The sequence below is a fragment of the Hyperolius riggenbachi genome, chromosome 6 (genome assembly GCF_040937935.1).
Source record: "Hyperolius riggenbachi isolate aHypRig1 chromosome 6, aHypRig1.pri, whole genome shotgun sequence".
Lineage (NCBI taxonomy): Eukaryota > Metazoa > Chordata > Amphibia > Anura > Hyperoliidae > Hyperolius > Hyperolius riggenbachi.
Window position 1 is genome coordinate 200100828 of NC_090651.1, and position 25062 is coordinate 200125889.

Genomic DNA, 25062 nt, shown 5'->3' on the forward strand with positions numbered 1-25062 from the left:
GAAAAAGTAATTTAAAGTGCATTGTACTCTGGGAGAAATGTACATTTTATCTGTATGTAGGATAAAAAAAAACTAATTGTATTTATTTTTTTTGGGGGGCGATAGTGAACCTGTTTTTAAAGAATTTGGCAAAGTTTTGCTTGGTCTGCCCACTGTCTTTGAATTACTTCGCTGCTATGCTTATGCGCATTAAGATCTGCCTATCATGACCATGCCTACTTTTTGGCACATTGGCTCCTCCCTGGTGCAAAGTGGTGTCCCGAATCTTCTAAGATCCTGAATAATGGGTATTGGTGACCACCAACCAGATTAGGGAAAACCAGGCAAAAGAATTAGAAACAGGTTGGCTGAGGAAAATCTAAATTGAGCATGTAGTTCTGAAGCATGGCTCAGTCTCTTGTGGGGTTCCTTGATGGGATAGGGACTCCACAAACTGAAGCTTATTTCAGTATCTAAGTTTACTTTGTCCCACAATATTATTAGTACATATTTCAGTAGATTTACATTATGTTTATTCGGGTTATTGAATTTGAATTTCTTCCACTTTTGAAAAAGTAATATAAGCATTTTGTGAGTGCAATAGATATTGCAGTGTCTGTATTAAGCCAGTAGATGGCAGCTGCACTGCAATACTATTTGTCAGGAGTGAATGTGCATTAAAATAGGCAACAGTGCTCTGCTGTTTCCAAAGAGCTAAAGCTGGGGACCCCGTGCTGCCCCTTTAAGGAGGAGGGAGGGGGTAGCATGGCCCGAAGACACCTCTTTTGATCCATTCAAACATGACTTGTGGAGAGAGGGCCCATTACCTGGCTGGAGGAAGTGCGGGGAGGGGGGCTCTCCTGGAGAATTGTGAGCTCATAGCAGGCGTGCTGGATCACTGATAAAATGTGTCACTTCCTACCCTGCCTGTGACCACTGCAGGAAGCTGCTGACACTAGAAGCTGCCTCTTATCACAAGCCTGTGTCTGTGACATGGCTGAATGAGACCGTAAAACTGCTTCCACCCCATCCCTGCTATGGCAGCCAAAGAAGACCTCTACAGTAAGATCATCCCTCGAAAGAACAGGCAGCACCGCACAGGCACCATCAAACATGGATCTTCCCTTGAAATCCTGCTGTCCATGGGCTTCCCGAAAGCAAGGGCGTAAGTTCTATCTGGTCCGCTACGCTGATAAGGAGGATTCAGAGGCTGCGGCTGCTGCTACTCTAGCCGTGTTTCTGCAGTTCTGAGAAATTTATGAATGATTAGCGCGCAGGGGGGGGCTGGGAACGCAGCTGCTATTTGGCGTGTTCATGGAATATCTAGCAGCGTTACGCATTGTAGACGGTCTGCAGCGAATAGAGCGCACAGCTGTAGTGCTCGCAGAAATGATCGTCTCTGACAAGTCCGTAAACACAGCCGTCTACAACCAATGCAGCTGCTCCAGAACCTCTTGCCTTCTGTGTGTGTACATAATAGGAATCTATTGGCTTCTCCTCAGCGATGCTGTCTGTTTTACAATGTGGCAGAATGAATTTGTGTCTAGTCAGAATTTATGCCTGTGGCCGAGTGTTGCAAGCATGTGTGTTGTCAACAATTGTAGCAAGAATGCCTATGCACTGAAGCATCAATCTGTAACTGTTCAGGAGCCAAGGTCAGCACTGAGGAGTTTCCAGTACTAAATACTAGTCTGCTGAATCCGCTATCTCACAGGTTAATGGGGTGGAAACATTTCTGTACACATTTTGCAGTTAATTTTGTAAAAGGCCACATTTGAACCAGATACAATAGTTTTAATGTGTAAGGGCTGATTCACACAGGCATTTTTGGGGATCTACCGCCGTCCCATTTGAGTGAATTGGAGCGATTAGAGCTGGCTTTTGGCAGGCTTTCATGAAAGCCTGCGGTAGATTTAGGCGTTGTGTTTCGTCTTGAAAGAAACATGTTGCTTTCAGAGGCGGTAAATGGCAGGAAAAGAGTGCAAAGATCCAAACTGCTAGCCTTGAAGGCTTCCCAAAAGCCTTCAAAAGCTAGCGTCTAAACACTGGCATTTGAATGTGGCGCTGAGCGAAAGCTCGGCAGAAGCCTGTGTGAACCAGCCCTTTTTGTGCTTTTTACATGTTAAAGGGGTTCTGTGCTAGTCAAAAAGTAAAACAAGCTGACACTTACCTGGGGCTTCTATCAGCCCCCTGCAGCGGTGATGTCCCACACCATCCTCCTCTGATCACCCTTTCCCTGCCACCGGCACCGGGCATTATTCGTCTGGCATAGCTGAATAATGCACGCTCCTGTTCGCATCATCGGGAGCTTACTGCGCAGGCGCAGTACGAAGTTTTATTGTACTGCGCCTGCGCAGTAAGCTCTGATGACGCGTGCGGGAGCGAGAGCTCGGCCGCGCAGCTGCAGTGAAATCACTCGCGTGATTACACAGGAACTGGCGGCGGGGACCGGCGCATCGGGAAAGGACAGCGCGGGACGTTACCGCTGCAGGGGGCTGATAGAAGCCCCAGGTAAGTGTCAGCTTATTTTACTTTTTGACTAACACAGAACTCCTTTAAAGGGATACTGTAGGGGGGTCGGGGGAAAATGAGTTGAACTTACCCGGGGCTTCTAATGGTCCCCCGCAGGCATCCTGTGCCCACGCAGCCAGTCACCGATGCACCGGCCCCACCTCTGGTTCACCTCTGGAATTTCAGACTTTAAAGTCTGAAAACCACTGCACCAGCATTGCCGTGTCCCTGCACCCGCTGATGTCACCAGGAGCGTACTGTGCAGACACAGACCATACTGGGCCTGCGCAGTACGCTCCTGGTGACATCAGCGGGTGCAGGGACACGGCAATGCGGGCGCAGTGGTTTTCAGACTTTAAAGTCTGAAATTCCAGAAGTGAACCGGAGGCGGGGCCAGAGCATTGGTGAGCGGCTGCGCGGGCACAGGATGCCTGCGGGGACCATTAGAAGCCCTGGGTAAGTTCAACTCATTTTCCCCCGACCCCCCCCCCCCCCTACAGTATCCCTTTAAGGTCATTTACTCTTTTTTAATACCTCGTAATTCCATAATTGCAGGTTTTTTTTTTGTTTTTTTGGGTGAGTTTTTCTTTTCTTTATTTTTTGAATGTATTATAACTTTCAAGTCGTACATTTACCATGTGTTGGCAGTGGTGCCCCGTGTTCACAGTGGTGCAATGGCCGCGTTGTAACCTGGCTTACTGCACCACTATGCACCACCTAGGCGATGTTCATGGTGCGGCGGGTGCATTGCGAAACAATGGATTGCGGTATGGTAACGCACTGCATTACCAAGAAACATGCATGTTTACGGTAGGGTAAAGCTTATTATTAATTGACTGGGTGCTTCACTGTATGTGCAGCAACGCGGCCGTAAGGTGTGATACGTCTTTTGCGTTCCATTGCGTTGCATTCCTGTTATATAGGGAAAACAAATCAATACCCCACTGCAAATGTGGCCTTAGAATGCTCGCTTGAAAGATTCCTAATGCAGACTAAATATAAGTTACTGTAATCCATAATAGGATAGAAAGATTTTTTTTATTTTATGGAAATTGTATAGGTTCACGATCAAGTCTCTGTAAAGTGAATGATTTTTTTTTTCTTTTACTGAGGTTCTGCAGCCTATAATAATGGACCTGGTGTTATTATCTAGTTCCTGGAACACGTTATGTTTTATATGGTTTCATTAATGTGATCTCCTTCATCTCTTTTCAAATGGATAATAAGCTCTTGTGGGAGGTCTGAAACCTGCAAGCAGACGTAGTGGAAATATTTTTTTATTGTCTAAGGTACTGGAATAGAAAGCTATTTAAAAAAACGGGAAAAAAAAACCCAGATGTGCAAAACTGAAGGATTTCCTTTCATGATTGTGAAACCTTTTTTATTATCTTTTGCATTCTGAGAAATCAAAATTCACTTTGGGCCTGAGCCCACTATTGCAGTTGTTCTGCTTTTTTGTAACACACATCAATGTTACAGATACTGAAAAGTGGACAGAATTGGACACAACTGCATTAGTGGGCTCAGACGCTAAGGGCTCATTCACACTAGAGCGTTTTGCCATGGTTTTGGCAAAACGCTCAAACACAAGCGCTAGTGTAATAAAACCCTATGAGCCCGTTCTTACTTGGCCGATTAGCGCTAATCGCCACAAATTGCCCAAAAACCGTGAACACGTAGCCTGCACCATTTTCAGGCGATTTACTGGCGATCACGTTTCAGTGCTATAGAAGCACAAATCAACGCAGTGTTCAGTGATTTTTCCATGTGAAATTGCGGAAAAATCACTACTGCAAAATGCCGGCAAAAATCGCCGGTGTTTTGAAAACGCAAGTGCGAATGGGCCTTAAGGCTAGGTTCTCAGTGTGGGTCGTTAGTTACGTTGCACCCCCTGTAAAGCAGGAGAACGGAACAGAAAAGTCGTACTTGCACGTTATCTGAATCTTGCATTGTATACAGTGAAGAATGCCATCAATGAAAGTATGCTTACTGTTATTGTTAAGGTGCGGTAGTGCACTGCATGCAGTGTGTTGGGATGCTGCACACCATTAGACTGCACAGCCATGGCCACACTGTGAATGTCAAATTGGTTTTGTATTGTGGTGCGACATTCTGCGTTACAGTGTGGCTGTAACGACACACTACCATGCTCCACTTGGAGGGGTGGTACTGTTTCTGGTTCATTGGCCCCCTGTTAGGGCTGGTGCACACCTTGAGCTTGATTCACAAAGCCGTGATAAATGCTATCACAGCCATGATACGCTCAGTGCGCGGGCAGAGAAGGCGCTACCATAGAGGCAAAGGAGGCAATTGCCCCAGGGCCCCAGAGCCTGTAGGGGCCCCCAGTGGCTACAAGAGGAAAAACATTTTTCAAAAAAGACCTTATAGTTTTTGAGAAAATCAATTTTAAAGTTTCAAAAGAAAAAAAATACACATTTATAAACCCGCCGACTTTAACGGTTAATAGCAAATCCACCTTAAAAGCTAGAAACTCTAAATTTGCAGCATATGTTAAGGAGATCATTGGGAATAAGAGGAAAAAACATTTTTCAAAAAGACCTTATAGTTTTTGAGAAAATCGATTTTAAAGTTTCAAAGGAAAAAAGTATACTTTTGAATGCAGTAAATGACACTTTTAGTAATAAACCTAACGGTTGTGTAATTTTACATGTATCAAAAGAAAGAGGAATGAATTTCCTGACGGGGTTTCCAGGGGGTCCATACGCTCCTGGAAACCCCTCCGCAGCCGCAGCGCTTTGGCCAGGGATCGCTATACAGCCGTAATATGGCTGTATGAAGATCCCTGGCATTTTTCCTATTTTCCCAATATATATATTTTTTTTTTTTTTTTTTTTTTTTTTTTATGTTAAGAGTGTGGGAAGTTTTTTTTTTTTTTTTAAATGATGTTGTGTCCCCTCTTGCAGGCTAGGATAGCCAGAATGTGGAGCTCCGATCGATTAAGGCTTCACACTGGGGCATCTGTTGGGGGGCCCCCCAGGTTTATTTTGCTCTGGGGCCCCATTGTTGCTAAAACTGGCCCTGTGCGTGGGTTAGCGCACGTACAAGTTTGTGCGCGCGTAATAGTAAAGGTTTGCGTGCATTAACTTTCCCCGTTCAATGGGAAATGGGAAAGTTAATGCACTCAAACCTTTACTATTATGCGTGCAAACCTGTACGTGCGCTAACCCGCGCACTGAGCTTATCACGGCCATGATAGCATTTATCACAGCTTTGTGAATCGAGCTCCAAGAGCGCTACTGAGCGCTTTTAAAAATGCTAGCGCTTTGAAAAGCGATTGGCTAATGTATTTGAATGGGATGGATCACACCAGAGCAACGTGTTTTTCTCCCAAAGGCAAATGTGGGTCCTGCAGCATTTCTGCGCTTTTCTGAGGCGATTCAGCCTCCATTTTAAGTATAGGAAAGTAAAAAATTGATTTGAAAAGTGCTAGAACAGAGCGATTTTCCAAGCTACACCAAAATGCTCCAAAAAGTGCTAGGCATGATTAGAAAATCACTAGGCACATGCCTAGAATCGCTCTGAAAAATCACTTCAAAAAGCGCAAAGCGTTTGTGATTAAGCTAGCACTTTTTGGTGTGCACTGGCCCTTACAATGGTTTCTGGGAAGGTGCATGGAGGGAAAGAAACAAATAGCACTGAAGTTTTCTTTAGAGGTTTTTTTCAGAGTACACCGAACAAGTCATGTCTGGTCTCTTTCACCCAGGAGGTTGAGGGCATTGAATTCACTGCCTGTCATCTGCCTCCTTGCACTAGCCAGGCACTTGCTAGCACTCGGAGTGGATGATGGAGAAGTGGCATGTCACGGTAATGCCACTAGTGGCGTAGCAATAGGGGGTGCAGAGGTAGCAACCGCACCGGGGCCCCTGGACCATAGGGGCCCACCTTCATTCATCTTATTAGCTTTTATTGGTGCTATTCTGATAATGAACACCTCTGTATGTGCATTGCATAGTGGTATGCCTTAACAAACTGTTTCCTTTCTCTAAATACACCTCTCTGACACTGCAGCTGTCCTTAATAGATTTTGGGGCTCCATATCAATACAGTGCTTGGGGCCCCCATGTAAAAGTCGCACCTGGGTCCCAAGCTCCCTAGTTATTCCACTGAACACCATCATGTGTCAAATGTAGATGTGTGGGGTTACAAGCACTGAATGAAGTTGCACCCGAAAGGCGCTCGTGGCCTGGAGGCTGAGAATGCTTGACAAGCGTGTACAATTCAGCCTCCTGTATGAAAGTATCCTGAGGCTGCATTTCCACTTGTGCGGTGCGAATGGCCGCGGTAAAAATTCGCATGCGGATGCGAATTTCGCATGCGGGTCTATACGAATTTTCATGCGAACGGATGACGATGTATGCGAATTTAACCATGGCAGTGCTGGTGTGCTTTTCCATTGTTTCTATGCGAATTTGCATGAAAATTCGCATGCACAAACCTCATGCGAATTTCCTATTAAATATATTGTATGCGATTCGCATAGCGGTATGCGGTATGCGAATTCTGATGGCTCTGCCATGCTAATTTTTTCTGCACAGAAAAACGCAAAGGAATCCTGACAAGTGGAAACAGTCCCATTCACTTGTATTGCTATGCGAATTTTCATGCGAAAAACGCATGCAAATTCGCTGTAGTGGAAATGAGCCCTAAAGGTGGAAGTACATTGGTCAATTTGCGGTCAATCAGGTAAATAATTGATTGCTATCTAATATCTATTATTTACCTGGTCTGCTACCTAAATGGAATTTCTACAGTGCATTTCTGGATAATTCCTGCATTAGCAAGCACATTACTATAACAGGCTTCATGCTATATAAAGGAACTTGCACATTATAATGTGCAGAGTGCACGTTGGGCTCTGCCCCTGTTGTAGCGTTATGCAGTGCACTATTGAACTTTGAAACAGATCCGGTTTGATATATATATATATATATATATATATATATATATATATATATATATATATATATATATATATATATATATATATATATATATATATATATATATATATATATATATATATATATATATATATATATATATATATTCTATTTTTTTTATTGTCCTCAGTTTTTAACTTTCTAAATATGTTAGGAGCATACGTTTCCAGTCCGTAGAAACGTATGCCCAGGGGGAAGAGGGTGCCATACTGGAGGGGAAGCAGCCAGGACGGGGGTGACAGCAGTCGGAGGGGGGGGGGGGGTCGCCCTTTCCTTCCTCACCTGGGTCCCCCCGTCCTCACTCCTCTCCAGCTATTTGTGCAAAACTTGTTAAAATGTAAAGTATGCGGCGAGCAGGGAAGCGTACCTTCTCTTCTTGCATTTCGCCGCTTGCCGCTTTACTTTCTGCAATGTCTCCCTCAATAATTTGGAGAGCAGCATTGCAGGAAGTGACGTAGCCAGCGGAACAAGTGGAGAGAAGGTAAGCTACCCATTTGCTGCATACATTTTAACAAATTTCGCATGAATAGCTGGAGGGGGAGCAGGGACAGGAGACCCAAGGGAGGGGGTGACCCTCCCCGACGACCGCTGTCACCCCTGACCTGGGTGCTACCCCCTCCAGCATGGCGACCCCCTCCCCACCCACAGGCTGTGACACAGAAACAGATCTGTTTCTGTGTCCAAAACTGCCTGTGTGGAGGGGGATCCGTTTTTACATTGCCCTTCACTACCCCTCCGTGTATGCGAAGAAAATCACGGTCCGGGAAAATGCTGCAAATCCATACCGTCTGTTCAGGTTTTTAAAACGGATCCCCCTGAACGCAGACGGATCTGTTTTTTTTTTTGTTTGTTTGTTTGTTTGGGTTTTTTTTTAGTGAAGAAGGATGCTATTTTTATGATTGGTATGCATGGCTCTGTTTTTGATCCGGGCCAAAAAACTGAGCAACGGATACATTTTTAAAACAAGTGGGAACCTACTCTTAGGCCACATACAGACATCAGACCATAGTCTTTGGAAAATGAAAGATCACAGGCCAATCTTACCACCCTTCCTGTAGTATAAGAGCCATACTCTACACAGTCTTTTCTATGGAGCTGAACTCCACATCAGAAAAAAATCTTTGCAAGATGCTGCACACACAGATGCTGTACAGACACAAAAGATCAGTATCTGCAAAAGATCTGTTCCTGCCAAAAATCAATTCCTGCAAATTGCAATGATAGTCTATGAGATCTGCAGATCATCATACACACATGATTTAACTGACATTCATCTGCAGATCTGCAGATCTGAAAATCCATCCTGGTGGATCTGATCTGCAGATGAATGTCAGTTAAATCATGTGTGTATGATGATACACAAGAGACTAAGAGAGTCAGTGTGAAGCGACATTCTACATGGGCTTTCTCACACAGTTTGTAGGAGCTCCTCCATGTTCTGAATCATTGCGTTTTGGTTTACTATGAGCTTGCTGGGCAATCTGTAAGGCCCAGTGCACACCAAAACCGCTAGCAGATCTGCAAAACGCTAGCGGTTTTGGGAGCAGATTTCAGCAATCAAGGACAACCACAATATCAGAGGTGCAAAAAGGGACTGGGGAACAGTTTTCGTGATTACTACTATTCAAAGCATCTATAGAAGTGAATATTATCAGCACAGGACCAATAAAGAGCTAATACTGTGGTTGGGGGAGGGCCCCTATGGCCCAAGGGCCCCGATGCAGTCGCTGCCTCTGCACCCCCTATTGCTATGCCACTGAGTGGCACCCTAGTGGCATGTGGTCTTAACCATCTGGCTAGGTAAATCTGACAAAGCTTGTCGTTAGCAGTTTAGGAGAAGATACTTGTAAGCTTGTAATACTTGTATGGTCTACTTCTGCTGGCTACATTTTCCACGACTTTGATACAACCCAGAAATGTAAACTTGATGATCTGATAAATAGCACTGATGATGTGACAAATGACACTCATATGCAGAATTTCACTTCTTGGGGCATACTTTTCAGTACTCTCATACTGTTCCATCTTGTCAGTTTTTCCTGCCTGGGCCACTTTTTTTGCTATTCTTAACGTTTTATTTTTTTTCAGTAAAGGCCTGGAAAAAAATGTGGTGACACCTTTTTGTTTTCTGTGCACAAAGACTGAGTGATGTCATTAAGAATTGTCTCTCTCTCTTCTTTCCTCTCATTTAAATTTGCCTGCTTATGGTATTACTATTTTTGTTACTTATTTTCATTAGTAAAATTATATAAATCATATAAATGTGTTTACTTTTTAACCGTCAAAAAGTAAGAGGAATATATTGTCCAAATTACCATTAGTTAAGTAAAAATATAAAATGTACATTAGTAAAACTACTTTATGTGCAGAAAAATAAATAAATGCTCCTACCACCTATCCCTAAAACCTATCCCTTCCTACCTGCCAATATACCAAGTATTTTAGCAATGTGCTTTGTGAACAATTTTTTTTATTTTGTTTAGAATTGTTAAGAGGAACTGTGACTAGGCCTTAGTAAGTTGTCTTAAAGAGAAACTGTAAGGTGAGGAAAATGTTTTTACAAAACACAGGAAAAGAGTGTGTTATGAGAAGAGAACATAATCCAAAGAGACAAAATCATCTTACCCTGTCAGTGTGGTATAGAAAAAATGCCTCATGCAGCATGGGAGGAATCATGTTTACTACTGGCACACAGAGCTAAAGGGTTATTTTTTATTCCCTTAGTTGAAAACACACCCATTTTTTTTTCTTATATAGATACCCAATTTTATTCTGTTTACAATTCTCGTTTAGCGAGCGATTCTTGTTCTCTGAAAGAGAATCGCAAATGTACTTGCCGCAATGTTTAGTGTGAGACAGACTGGTTTTCACACTGTTTTCTGCTATTTCTCTGTTTTCTACTAGGCTGCTATGCCGGAGCTGTGCCTGATCAAATTTTCTACAATATTAGATTATGGTGCTGATATTTAATCCCCGATATCTCATGTCACTCATACCTCCTACACACATCAACCTTTCGAAGGTTGGGAGGGCACCCCACAAACTACCTTTGTGCCAAATTGCAGCCCCCACTCTTGCTCGTTCCTGAGATGGGGTATATGGAAGCTACCTTGTGAACCAGTGGTGGCACAGAGTTAATTTGGTGGGTCGCTCTCTAGCCTCGAACTATGGAGTACACGTGTAGGAGGTATGAGTGCTTAGATACCAGGGCATACATATCAGCAGCATCAGTTATGAAAATCAGGAAGGAGCTGCAAGTGATGTAATTACCCAGAAGGCTGTGCATCCAAGGCTGATTTTTTTTTTTAATTAGTCTTAGGACTGCTGCACACTACAAGAGCTTTTTAAACACTAGAGATTTTAAAAGCTCTTGCTAATGCAGTGCTATGGGGGATTTTTACAAAATCTCATAGCTCTAGTGTGAACATACACATAGGATAACATTCGCAGGAGCTTTTAAAATCACAAGGTGCTTAGAAAGGCTCTCTCTTGTAGTGTGCACCAGCCTTTAAGACTAACATCACTGAGTGTGAGGGATTACATTTTTCAGCTGCAGTAAGGTTATTACTGGAGATGCTCCAAAAATTGTTGTGTGTGTATCTGTAAACGATGTATGCACATTATTGAAAGTGAGATCCTACCTTCGATAAATAATTCTCAAGTTTAAGAGTTAAAAAAACCTTTCTTTATTGTGCACTCGTAGACAATGCATTTTACGGCGTATGCTGCTTTCAAATATTGTACCTTAAAGAGAGCCAGAGGTGGGCTCATAAAATAAAAAAAAAATTATGCCACCTGATCCGGGTGCTGGGTGGATCAGGTAGCCGCCAAAACTGCCGCTTCAGAGGCCCACACTGCCCCACTTTCATTTTCATAACCTGTGGGTCACAACGCTGGAAGGAGAGAGATCTCTCACGGAGCAGAAGGGGGCTTGGCCAGGGAGAGAAAGCCTGCAGGAATGCCCATAGTGGGCGTTTTGAGCAGGGAATCTCTCCTTCCATTACCCTCAGAGATAGCGACCAATATTGTTGCTAATTTTGGGAGGCCATAGCACAGCAGTGGGGGGGGCTGGGGCAGAGAACGGCGGTAGGGGGACACAGAGGCATGTCATGGGGCAGAGAACATGCCTCTGTGTCCCATCTACCCCCCAAGAAACCACCTCTGGTTCTCTTTAACCACTTCGCATCCAGACCTTGTTTTCCCCTTACTGACCAGAGCAGTTTTGACGCTTTAGCGGTGTCCCTATTCAATCAGCAATAACTTTATCCCTACTCACTACACCTAAATGATCTATATATCGTTTTTTTCAAGACAAACCAGGCTTTCAATGGGGGGTATTTAGTCCCAAGAACAATTTTGTTTTCTAGGCATTTTAATTGAAAAAAGGGAACAAAAATAAAAAAAAATGCATTATTTCTCAGTTTTTAACAATTCCAGTTTAAAAATAAAAAGTACCACAGTTTATAAAACCATTCCACCAGTTAATGTCCCCCCTAATATAGTCAGATGTGCCCCGAGTATCAGCCCAACCTTCCCAGTTTAGCCAGATGTGACCCCAATATCGGCACCCCGGTATAGTCAGATGTGTCCCATGTATCTACCACCCCCCAGTACAGAGAGACAGTAACGCCGCCAGGATTGGCACCCCTCATTATAGGCAGTTGTGTCCCCCGGATAAAATTTCCCCCTTTATAGCCATATGTACCCCCATAATTGCCCCCCCCACCAATTATAGCCAGATGTGCCCCCAGTATTAGGTTACCCCCTCCCCCAGATAATCAAATGATCCCCCATTGTCAGATGTCATCCCCCCCAATTACCCAGATGCCTGGCAGTTTTTTGCACCCCCAACCCCCCCCTCCCCCCCCCAGTGTGGGTAGCCAGATGTATGAAACCCCCCCCCCCCCATTAGGCAGCCCCTCCGTGCACAGATGCTAAAAAAAATGTAAATAAAGCCACCTCTCTCACCTTACCTCGTTCCAGCGATGAGCCTGCAGCCCGAGCATCCGATCCCAGCTCTGATCTCAGCCGCGTATTGCCGGTGACCTGGGTCCCGGCTTGATGACGTCATCAAGCCGGGACCCGGGTCACCGGCAATACGCGGCTGAGTTCAGAGCTGGGATCGGATGCTCAGGCTGCAGGCTCATCGCTGGAACGAGGTAAGGTGAGAGAGGCGGCTTTATTTACATTTTTTTAGCATCTGTGCACGGAGGAGGGGGAGATGAAGGATCACGCTGTTTGTTACAGCGGTGATCGTTCATCCGCGGGGGGGGTCACTAATTGGCTACAAGGGAACATGTTCCCTTTTGCCAATTAGTAAGGCAACCGACAGTGCCGGGGGGTGCGCTCTGAAGCGCACCTGTCCCTGCACAAAAGGGCTTAAGGCAGGTCAGTATATCTACGTGGCTGTGGCTTGGAGAGTGCCACAGCTGACGTAGATATACTGTAGTGGTGGGGAAAGTGGTTAAAAATAAGCAGTGTGCTCAGGACTAAAATAAGACACTACAACATGTACTAAAATAGACATTTGTATGGTATGTAACATATATAGTTAATCATTCTGGGTTTGTAATGGAGTCTGGACACACGTGCCCCATCTCCTCCCATAAACAATATAGCAGGTGATATGAATGGTAATAAAATGTATAAATATCTAATCGTAGCAGATCTTATAGAAATATACAAAAGGAATAATATACATAAAAAAAAAAATGAGTGAAGGAAAATAGCAGTATGGGATTAACCAAGTATTACCAGGGAATATTGGTGTATGAGGGGGGAAAAAAGAACAGGATATCGTGGTACACTATGGGGCGTGAGAGGGGATATATAAGGTAATGGGTAAGGCTAAAAGATTCGGGGCATGGGATAGGGGGTGTATCGGTAGAGCTCTGATGTAAGGCTTTAATGATCGGAGATACGGGGTGCCGCTCTGGAATGGGCAGGGCTGAATAGTGGTTATAAAGTAAAGATAAGAGGTATGGGTTAAAATTGATGCTGCTTTGGGATGGCTTACCTTTCTGGATACAAAGTTAGTACTGGGTGCCAGAGGGGGATAGTGGCCGGCTGGACTATCTGAAGTGAGAAGTGTATGGTGGCTGTCATAGCTGTTAATGAGAGGAAATTATTTGTCAGTGGGATATTCGGTCTCTATAGAATGTGTTCCAGACAGCTATTCAGCCCTTCTGGTTGTAGCAAGCTTAGTTTGAATATCCAATACATTTCGTATGCCTTTAAAGTAAACCTGAGATGGGCAAATAAAAAGATTTTATACTTACCTGGGGCTTCCTTCAGCCCCATGAGCACCGATACGTCCCTCGCCATCCTCCCGAGTGGCATGGTGCGCCTGGTATCGGTCCCGGTAAAATGGCTCAGTCGCACCAGTCGGCTCTTCTGTGCATGCGCACTGTGAACACTCGGCCATGTTATAGTGGAGTGGATGCGCCAAATTCACGATTGGCTCTATAGCCAAGTGCTGGGCTATCTATTAGCTGAGCACTTCAATTGGCTATAATATCATGCACCATATTTAAGGTACCCCGCACCCAGTGGCGTTTTTTAATCTTTGCGGTCAAATGGAGTAACCAGGACACCGTAGATGACCGTTTTCCAAAATTCTTTGTCATTTATCTTCGCAATTGTGACAATTTCTTTTTACGTACATGAGACATTAAATCGGCACATCCATGTGTTCTTCTTCTATGGTGCAATCCCCTTTACTGGTGATCTAGTTCTGTAACCTTAATGGCCCTTTCACACTGAGGCATCAGCTGCACCGAACTGCCAATATGCAGTGTGAAGCCGGCCTCAGGCTTTCTGGCTTTCTCACTACCAAAACTGCAAAGTAGAGGCAGTTATAACTTTGTCCCAGAACTGCCTCACACTTCCCCTTGACCTTTTACCATGTCTTTTGTGTGGCTGACTCTGCTGTAGCAGCATTAAGCCTCATCATGTATGTGAGTCTCACTTTTGTCCACTGTGCATTAAAAACAGATACCAGTGACGGAATAGTCATGTTGCAGAATGTAGTCATACCATAGAAGTATAGAATGCTTACTACAGCCAATTAGCCATTGTCATGGTTCAGCTCCACAAGGCATTCTGAAAATACAACTTCATTTGCTTTCTGTGTTCCCACCAGAGGGGATTCCCGTGATATTCTGTTCCTTGTTCCTTGGAACACCACAGGAAGTGAAGGAATTCCCCTAGCATTTGAAATGGACAGCAATAAAAACCTGTCCAGGCTCTAACCATATTTTTATTTTTTGCCTTTTTCTTCAAATAAAATACATTTTTGGCTAGAGATTTATTTTAATGTAGCAACGTAAGATTAACTTATTGTTGTCCATAACTTTTTTGAACACTCTTCTTCCAACTTGCTGGTACATATTGTTTTTGAATGTGTGTTATAAGCAGTCCCAAATATGTGAAAGAGAGGAACACAAGCACCCAAGGGATTTTGACTTGAAGAGGAGCTGTCAGCCATAATATCTCAGAAAAAAAACCCACATATGTAAGTAGATAAATACTTGCTCTACTTACATAACATAACACAGTGCAGTCCACGTCTTGATTTTAGTGATTTTCTTTTTTCTATAGTAAAAAAAATAGAAAATCCTTCTTAGGATTCTCAATTTCAACTGTGTCTATCTTGAAGGCAATCCTGATTTCATTTCCTCCCTTAATCTCCTCTAATTGTGTATGCATTGCCCACCCTCCTACCAGTCTTCAGGCACTCCCACCCAGCTATGCAATAGAAAGTACATTGTCTCAGCAAGAGCTATATTGGCCAATCAGAGAGGAACAGAGGTGTGGCAGGGGAAAATGGGGGAAAGACGCTTCAGCCAATCAGGCTACATTAGTTAAGTCTGAGAGCAAAGTAAAGAAGCAAAAAAAAAGACAACCTAGCATGCCCTGCAACTTCCTCTGTGCGGCAATGTACCAAATAAGAGTCAGGTAAACTGGGGAATGATCATTTATCAACAAGAAAAGTAATAGTGATTTTAACTTTTGGATTGCCTGGGTAGCATGCTTATTACTTGTTTACTAGGTATAAATAAATAATTAATTTTTGATTTTATGCCGCCAGTTACACTTTAAGCTAGTTATACTCACTGGATACTAGTTACATACAGCACTTGGCCATGTGGCATCCTTAGTGAAGATGACACCTGACTGCATTGCTCCCTTATGCACCCCACCCAGCGCAAGCTTCTCCATTGTCCACTGCATCGTCATCCCTCCTCTGCTAGCATGTAGTTTAACGATGTATCTGTACAGCATTCAGTCCAGAACTGTTGCTGAGGGACCTTGTGGGGCTCCACAGCCTGAACTATACTAGACCGCATGGTCCATAGTATGGGAGGGACTCTGGAAGAGCGGTGTGGGAAAGCCTCCCCCTCTCCCCCAGACCTCTTTTCCAATCCATTGACAAAGGGCTCATCCCCACCTACAGTGCCCGGGAGGAGAGTAGGAGTAACTACCCCAACACCAGAGGATGTAGACCTGAGGAGTGGGAGGGGGAATTCATGGTGCCCGCTTTAACAACCCCTTACCCATTTCCACAACTGGCTCAGGAGCGTCAGTTGGGGTCTGGTAACTGGCTCAGTAGCGTCAGTCAGGGTCTTCTGGGCTTTCGCGGACCTCCTGTGCATGTGCAAAAGACCCCGACTGACGCGACTGAGCCAGTTACTGGGGGTGATTGCGGCTGAACGGAGGACGGCGAGGGACTCAAACGTGCTTATGGGGCTGGAGGAAGCCCTGGATAAGTATCAATTTTTGTGTTTCAGCACTTTCTGGTATACTTTAAAATTGATTTTCTCAAACTACAAAACTGCAAGGTTTTGGGTTTTTTTTTTTGTGTTTTTTTTTTCAAAAAAATGTTTTCCCTTGTTCCCACTTTTCTCCTTGGTGATTCTAGCAAATATGGGAGTTTTGCTATTAACTGCACGTCTGTGCCATTGACTTTAGTGCAATTTTGCTGAATTATTATACAGTGGGATGCAAAAGTTTGGGCAACTTTGTTAATTGTCATGATTTTCCTGTATAAATTAGTTGTTCCGATTAAAAAATGTCAGTTAAATATATCATATAGAAGACACACAGTGATATTTGAGAAGTGAAATTAAGTTTATTGGATTTACAGAAAGTGCTCAATAATTGTTTAAATAAAATTAGGCAGGTGCATAATTTTGGGCACTGTTGTCATTTTATTGATTCCAAAACCTTTAGAACTAACTATTGGAACTCAAACTGGCCTGGTAAACTCAGTGACCCCTGACCTACATACACAGGTGAATCCAATTATGAGAAAGAGTACTTAAGGGGGTCAGCTGTAAGTTTCCCTCCTCTTTTTAATTTTCTCTGAAGAGTAGCAACATGGGGGTCTCAAAACAACTCTCAAATGACCTGAAGACAAAGATTGTTCACCATCATCCTTTAGGGGAAGGATACAGAAAGCTGTCTGTTTCCACAGTTAAGAACATATTGAGGAAATAGAAGACCACAGGCTCAGTTCAAGTTAAGGCTCGAAGTGGCAGACCAAGAAAAATCTCGGATAAACAGAAGCGACGAATGGTGAGAGCAGTCAGAGTCAACCCACAGACCAGCACCAAAGACCTACAACATCGTCTTGCTGCAGATGGAGATTGCTGCAGATTGTTCAACCATTTGGCGCACTTTACACAAGGAGATGATGTATGCGAGAGTGATGCAGAGGAAGCCTTTTCTCTGCCCACAGCACAAACAGAGCCGCTTAAGGTATGCTAAAGCACATTTGAACAAACCAGCTTCATTTTGGAAAAGGGTGCTGTGGACTAATGAAACTAAAATTGAGTTATTTGTTCTGTATCAGATGGTAGTACAGACGCCTAATGCAGATAAATTCAACTTTCAGAGATATTGGGAAGAGGACTTGGGAACTGTGTGGGATGATGAGCATTGGCAAAAGATTTTCATACTGAATCACAAGGGATCCTTAAAGAGAACCCGAGGTGTGTTAAAAACCCTGTTAGAACTTACCGGTAGCGGTATTTCAACGAATCCTCCAGGATGGCTAATACATGAGAGGAAGCCTGCTCCACCCACCAAAGGAAACACCTCCAAATTAATCAATTAGACAGGCCCCATAAATCCTCCCCTGCCTTCACCTCCTCAGTTATTATAGAGTACCACTTAGAAGGATCCAACAGGAAGAGGAAAACATGCAATTATTCATAGTTATATTAACCATTTTACTAAATTTTATAATCCCCCAGATAGGGAGGGAACTAAGGTAGCCATCCTGGAGGATTCGTTGAAATACCGCTACCGGTAAGTTCTAACAGGGTTTTAACAACTCATCCTCCAGGATGGCTAATACATGAGAGACCAACGAGAAGTTTAATAAGGTTACCTTAGGGAGGGATGATGTTTTGTAGAACTTTTCTCCCAAAAGATAAGTCTTGACTTGACAATAGATCCACTCTATAATGCTTTCACAAAAGTCTGATGACCAGACCAGGTCGCTCCTTTACATATTTGCTCTAAGAAAGCCCGTGACCTTTCAGCCCAAGAAGTGGCGAGGGATCTAGTGGAGTGTGCATTTGCAGTTTGAGGGATGGATTGTCCTGCATCGCTAGAGGCTAAAGTAATAATCTCCCTAATCCATCTTGCTATAGTATTCTTTGAGTAAGAAGTAAAGGGAAGCAGAAGGTTGGCACTACAGGCGTAGAAGCGCTGCTTAGCGCGAAACGGCCGTCAGGCATCAGTGCCCAGCACCCACCACCACCTATGCCTCTTCTCACAGGGTATGTGCTTCATCATTTGTAACTTGCATGTTTGTTACACTATTGCACGTTTGTACCTACTATATTACGACATTAAATTGACCACCTGCAGCAGTGCCAGCTTCCATTTTTCTTCATCTATTTGATAGTATTCTTTGAGACCTGTAGTCCTTTCCTTGAGCCTGCAAAGGCTACGAAAAGGTGATTTCACCTTCTGAAAGATTTTGTAGTCTCCAGGTAAGAAAGAAGAATTCTCCTGACATCTAGTCTGTTAAATTTTGCCTCTTTCTGATTGGAAGGTGGATCACAGAAAGAGGGAATAATAATATCTTGAGATCTGTGAAATACAGAGGAGACCTTAGGCAGATAAGTGGGATCTGTTTTGAAGACTATCCTGTCTGGGAATACCGATATATACGGGTATTTAATTGAAAGGGCTTGAATGTCCCCCACTCTACGTGCTGACGTTATAGCAACTAAGAAAGCGGTTTTTAAAAGTTAGCCATTTTAACGAAATTGAATTGAGTGGTTCAAGAGAAGAATCAGTTAAATAATTCAAAACTAACTTAGATCCCAGGGAGGTATTAGCTTTGACGGGATCAGCTTTGATCTAGATACTGCTTTCAGGAAATCAATAACTGCCTGTTCCTTGGCTAGTTTCAATTTAGGAAAAAAAGGATAGAGCCGCAACCTGGACTCTTAGGGTACTGGTAGCAAGACCTAAATCAACACCATCTTGCAAAAAATCCAAAATAATAGGTAGTGTGGTTTCTTTTATGCTCCTTTTTTCGTTTCCAAGAAGAAAATACTCTCCAAACTTTACAATAAATCTTCCTTGTAGTCAACTTACGGCAATTGACTAAAGTAGAAATGACTCTTTCTGAGAATCCTCTTAACTTCACGGATTCCCGCTCAAGAGCCAGGCCGCTAGGGCAAATTTCTGGGGGTTCGGGTGCAAAGATTTTGCCTGTAACAAAAGGTCCATCCTGGGAAGTAGAAACAACGGTCCCTATAGATATAGATGAAGTATTTTCGAAAAGCATGCTTTTTATTTTTAGCCAGTGGGGGCTACAAAAATTACTAGAGCTGATTCCTGCTCTATTTTCTTCAATGCTCTCACTATCAAGTTGAAGGGAGGGAAAGCATATAGAAGTCCTTTCGGCCATGGTACCCCCAGAGCATCCAGGTGTGACAGACTGGATGAGGGATGAAGGGCAAAGAAAGTTTTGACTTTCGCATTTTGTGGTGACGCAAATGGATCCACACTCGGCTGTCCCCAATGAGCTATTAACTGGTCGAACACTTCTTGGTTGAGAGACCATTCTGCTTCTGCGCATGGTTATCTACTTAGTCGATCCGCTAAAATATTTAGCTAGCCTTTTATATGCACCGGCGAGATCGTCCTGAAATTTTTCTTCCGCTATTTGTAGAATTTGGAGCGCTAAATCCCTTAGATCCTTTGATCTCGTTCCTCCCTGTTTTTGAATGTAGGATACAGTTACTATATTGTCGGACAGTATGTTTACGTGACAATCTTGTATGGCTGGGAGAACTCCAGCAGTGACAATTTTACTGCAAAAAGCTCCCTGAAATTTGAAGATTTTGCTGAGCTATACGTCCACCTCTTTCTCGGGGATTGATACTTTGTATCTTTTTGGGCAAACTGCCTTTTGCCCTGAAAGTTCTTACGAAAGGAATGTTTTTTCCCCTTGTCCGGGAATTTTTTCCCTTCTCAGAAGACCTCTCTAGAATATTGTCTATCCTTTACCAAACAAGAGGTCACTATCAAATTTTATCGAACATAATTTCTGTTTAGAAACCAAGTCACCCTCCCAGGTATTTAACCATAACGCTCGCCTTGCTGTATTGATTAAGGCCAAAGCTCTGGCTGCAGACTTCAGAGATTCAGTAGCAGCATCTGCTAAAAAAAAAAAAAAAAAAAAAAAATACTGATCGCGCAATTACCGGAAATGACTCTAGAATAGTAGCATGAGGCGTGCCATCCACCAGATGCTTATTAAGCCCTGCTAGCCATTTGTTCCAGTTCCGGGATAAGCAAATGGCCGAGATTGCTGGCTTAAAGGAAAAAGAAATGGACTCCCATGCTCTTTTAAGCAAATTCTCGGTCTTTTTATCCATAGGGTTTTTCAGGACCCCCGCGTCCTCAAAAGACAAATTAGTATTTTTGGAATATTGTGATTAAGCAGCATCCAGTCTAGGGCATTTTCCTCATAAAGCAATGTCCTCCTCTTTAAAGGGGAATCTATGCTTAAAGGATCTGGTAATAGAAAGTCTTTTCTCCGGGTCTCCCTACTGGGCTAAAATAATTTTCTGAATAGCCGGGTGTACCGGAAAGCCTCTACCCCCTAAACACTCCAACCCTGCAAAAATATCATCTCTTGCTCATGATGAAGCCGCTGGCTCAGCTAGTTGCTCCGCCTCATATATCGCCTCCCGCAGTCCCCCCTGCATTGAAAAGGTATTTAGAAGAATTTCTGAGGAATATCTTCTAAATTTTCCAAGTCCGAGTCAGGTTCACTCCTTTCCTCACCCTCCTCTAAAGAATCCTCCACTGAGGAAGAGATTGCCACATCCTGAGTGCCGGGCTTTGAGTGGACCCCAGGAGGGGCAGCCGGTACACCTGTAGGAGGAGGGGGGGGGGGGGTTGAGGAGTGCGCAGAGTTTCTGATTGGGTAGGAAGAGTCGGCACGACAGGTGTAGGTAACTGAGGTACCGTACATAGAGTCGGTGAGGACATAACAGATCTAAAAGTTTTAAATGTGGACGAAAAGTCTTTCTGCATAGACTCCATTAAGTTCATCATAACTATAGTGGGGTCTGGAGTTTTAGGGGTAGGGTTTGACTTTAAATATTTCTCACAATGTGATCTAGACCCTGATTTGGCTAGTTTAACATCACACTGTTTGCAGCGCCCGGCCTTGTCAGCAGCCTTCTGAGGTTGGCTAGAGTCCTCAGGTGGCAAAGGGACAGTCTGCAAAACATAACAACATATACATTTCTTTCAGTAACCTGTGATGACCCACATACACAATATAGGCTAACAGGTACTGCCCAGCATTATCACACGCAAAGATGGATTTCTCGTGGACAGACTGTGGCAATGCCTTACAAAAAAGAGCCTCTGTCTGTCCACTTCTCACCTGTCCTGTCGCTTGTGAGGTGACTGAAGGGGGGTCCGCTGGGCTCAGAGGGTAAGGCGTCTGACTGCTCCATGCCTTCCCTCTGCTCCGCTCTGCCGCTGAGAAGCAATGGCGGAGGAACGCTGAAAACAACTTCCGCTTTAAGCGGAAATGCGTCATCACGCCACCCCCGGTCTCCACGACTGGAGTTGGGCTCAATTGCTTTCTCGACGATAAGATACTTACCATCCTCCTTCTTCCTCTCTTTATTTTTCCTCTTTTCTCTTCTTTTTTTCTCTACTTGGGTACATGGATATATAGGCAATTAAAGCTGCCTGGTACATTATTGAATACATCTACTGTGATTACAATTAGCGTAATATATTTGCTGTTACATGAGAAGGATTTGTAATTATTGTCCTATGTTTCTTGGGCAATTCCGCTTTCTTTCTTTTTTATGTTTTTACTACATAGGCCCCTCTGGAACATTGTTGGAACACTTATGCTACCAAATCCGCTTCTCTGAAATTGTTAGCTGTATAATGTTTATCCTATTATACTGTTCTTACTTTCAATAAAATTGAGTTATTTGGGCATAACAAGGGGTTATGCATGGAGGATATACAACACACCATTCCAAGAAAAACACCTGCTACATACAGTAAAATATGGTGGTGGTTCCATCATGCTGTGTGGCCATGGGCGTAGGGCCCGCGGTCGCAGGGGTCGCCGTGGCGACCGGGCCCGCCTCCTAAAGAGGCGGGGGAGGGGCCCGGGGGGCCTGGACCCCCCAGGTGTTGAAACTGGCTCCCTGGGCAGAGCAGGATTCTGCAGCGGAGCAGCCAGTTTCTCCCGGAGGCAGGGCAGGGCTACGGCAAGATGGCTGCCGAAGCCCTGCACTAGAGACTATCTTCCCATAGCCCTGCACTCTGCCTGTCAGCGAGGGAGGAACTGGCTGCTCTGCTGCAGGATCGTCACTAGAGGAGCTGCACGAGGGAGGCTGGCTGCACGTCGGGGAGCTCACGTCAGAGGCTGGCCAGGTGAGTGATTTTTTTTTTTTTTATTTTTTTTTTTTTTGTACAGGTTTATTTTCTGGTGACTGCCCCCACATAACGATTCTTTTCTGGTGACTGCCCCCACATAACGATTCTTTTCTGGTGACTGCCCCCACATAACGATTCTTTTCTGGTGACTGCCCCCACATAACGATTATTTTCTGGTGACTGCCCCCACATAACGATTTTTTTCTGGTGACTGCCCCCACATAACGATTCTTTCTTGGTGACTGCCCCCACATAGCGATTATTATCTGGTGACTGCCCCCACATAATGATTATTTTCTGGTGACTGCCCCACATAACGATTATTATCTGGTGACTGCCCCCACATAACGATTATTTTCTGGTGACTGCTCCCCACATAACTATTATTCTCTGGTGACTGTCCCCACATAACGATTATTTTCTGGTGACTGCCCCCACATAACGATTCTTTTCTGGTGACTGCCCCCACATAACGATTCTTTTCTGGTGACTGCCCCCACATAACGATTCTTTTCTGGTGACTGCCCCCACATAACGATTCTTTTCTGGTGACTGCCCCCACATAACGATTCTTTTCTGGTGACTGCCCCCACATAACGATTCTTTTCTGGTGACTGCCCCCACATAGCGATTATTATCTGGTGACTGCTCCCCACATAGCGATTTATTATCTGGTGACTGCCCCCACATAACGATTATTTTCTGGTGACTGCCCCCACATAACGATTATTTTCTGGTGACTGCCCCCACATAACGATTATTATCTGGTGACTGCTCCCCACATAGCGATTATTATCTGGTGACTGCCCCCACATAACGATTATTTTCTGGTGACTGCTCCCCACATAACGATTATTTTCTGGTGACGCTCCCCACATAACGATTATTTTCTGGTTACTGCCCCCACATAACGATTATTTTCTGGTGAATGCCCCCACATAACGATTCTTTTCTGGTGAATGCCCCCACATTGCGTTTATTTTCTGGTGACTGCCCCCACATTGCGTTTATTTTCTGGTGACTGCCCCCACATTGCGTTTATTTTCTGGTGAATTCTCCCACATTGCGTTTATTTTCTGGTGAATGCTGCGCACATAACTATTATTTTCTGGTGAATGCTGCGCACATAACAATTATTATCTGGTGAATGCTGCGCACATAACTATTATTTTCTGGTGAATGCTGCGCACATAATAATTATTATCGGGTGAATGCTGCGCACATAACGATTATTTTCCTTCAGACTGGCATCTTGCTACTAATTGCCCTATTCCCTCTGGGTGCTGCGTATGTTTGCAAATTGAACGTGGCAGCCATGCTGCTGGAAAGCGGAATTGATATAGCCATGCCATGCACAGCTATGGGGATTTGGATATGTGTGTGCTTTGGGTGTTGCGAGGGGAGGGGGGGGGCTGTTGTTGCCGGGAGGGGGGGGGGGCTGTTGTTGCCGGGAGGGGGGGCCCACATCCAGATTCCGCATCGGGGCCCAAAGGTTTCTAGCTACGCCACTGTGTGTGGCCAGTGCAGGGACTGGGAATCTTGTCAAAGTTGAGGGATGCATGGATTCCACTCAGTATCAGCAGATTCTGGAGACCAATGTCCATGAATCAGTGACAAAGCTAAAGCTGTGACGGGGCTGGATCCTTCAACAAGACAACGACCCTAAACACTGCTCAAAATCCACTACGGCACTCATGCAGAGGAACAAGTACAATGCTCTGGAATGGCCATCTCAGTCCCCAGACCTGAATATAATTGAAAATCTGTGGTGTGAGTTAGAGAGCTGTCCATGCTTGGAAGCCATCAAACCTGAATGAACTGGAGATCTTTTGTAAAGAGGAATGGTCCAAAATACCTTCAACCAGAATCTAGACTCTCATTGGAACCCACAGGAAGCATTTAGAGGCTGTAATTTGTGCAAATGGAGGATCTACTACATATTGATTTAATTTCTTTTTGTGGTGCCCACATTTATGCACCTGCCTAATTTTGTTTAAACAATTATTGCACACTTTCTGTAAATCCAATGAACGTCATTTCACTTCTCAGATATCACTGTGTGTGTCGCCAATATGATATATTTAACTGATATTTGTTATCGTAAGAATCAACTATTTATTCAGGAAAATCATGACAATTAACAAGGTTGCCCAAACGTTTGCATTCCACTGTGGTTGAATGAGGTGATTTTTGGGAGTACACAAACTGAATTCAAACAGCCGTATTTGGGTTGAATATAGGAATGACACAAATTTGAACAACCCTACTGCTCATACTATAGCCTCCAAACTGTCTCCTAAGTGATTGAGTCCCAATTGTGGGTGGGGACAAACAATAAGCAAAACATAAAAGAAAATAGACCTAGCTGTGGCATAGCTAGAAATCAGTGGGCTCCCCAGCAAAATTGTCAATGGTGCCCCATCTTCTTGAAGAGAAATAAAAGACTCTACCTACAGTATAAACCGCTATATGAGATCTGATAAAATAAGCATAATTAAGTAAGCATGTTCCCCAGCACTTAGACACCAGGGCCCCCAAATAGTGCCCTGTCTGTCTTTAAAGCATTGGTGTGCAGTGGTGTCTGACAAAATAAAACCCATGATCCACAATGAGTTTACTTGTCACCTGTAACCTACTAACATGGCCATTCATCTCCTTTAGC

The 25062-nt window shown here is 44.0% G+C and overlaps 1 protein-coding gene across 1 annotated transcript in view; it reads left to right on the forward strand.

Annotated features, from left to right (window-relative positions):
* Positions 1–710: 710 nt before the first annotated feature.
* Positions 711–25062, forward strand: part of UBASH3B (ubiquitin associated and SH3 domain containing B) — a 263575-nt gene continuing 239223 nt past the window's right edge. Inside the window, exon 1 of the mRNA XM_068240295.1 lies at positions 711–1144. Within this exon, the coding sequence (XP_068096396.1) occupies positions 1017–1144 (128 nt within the window). The 5' untranslated portion in view covers positions 711–1016. The remainder of the gene's footprint in view (positions 1145–25062) is intronic.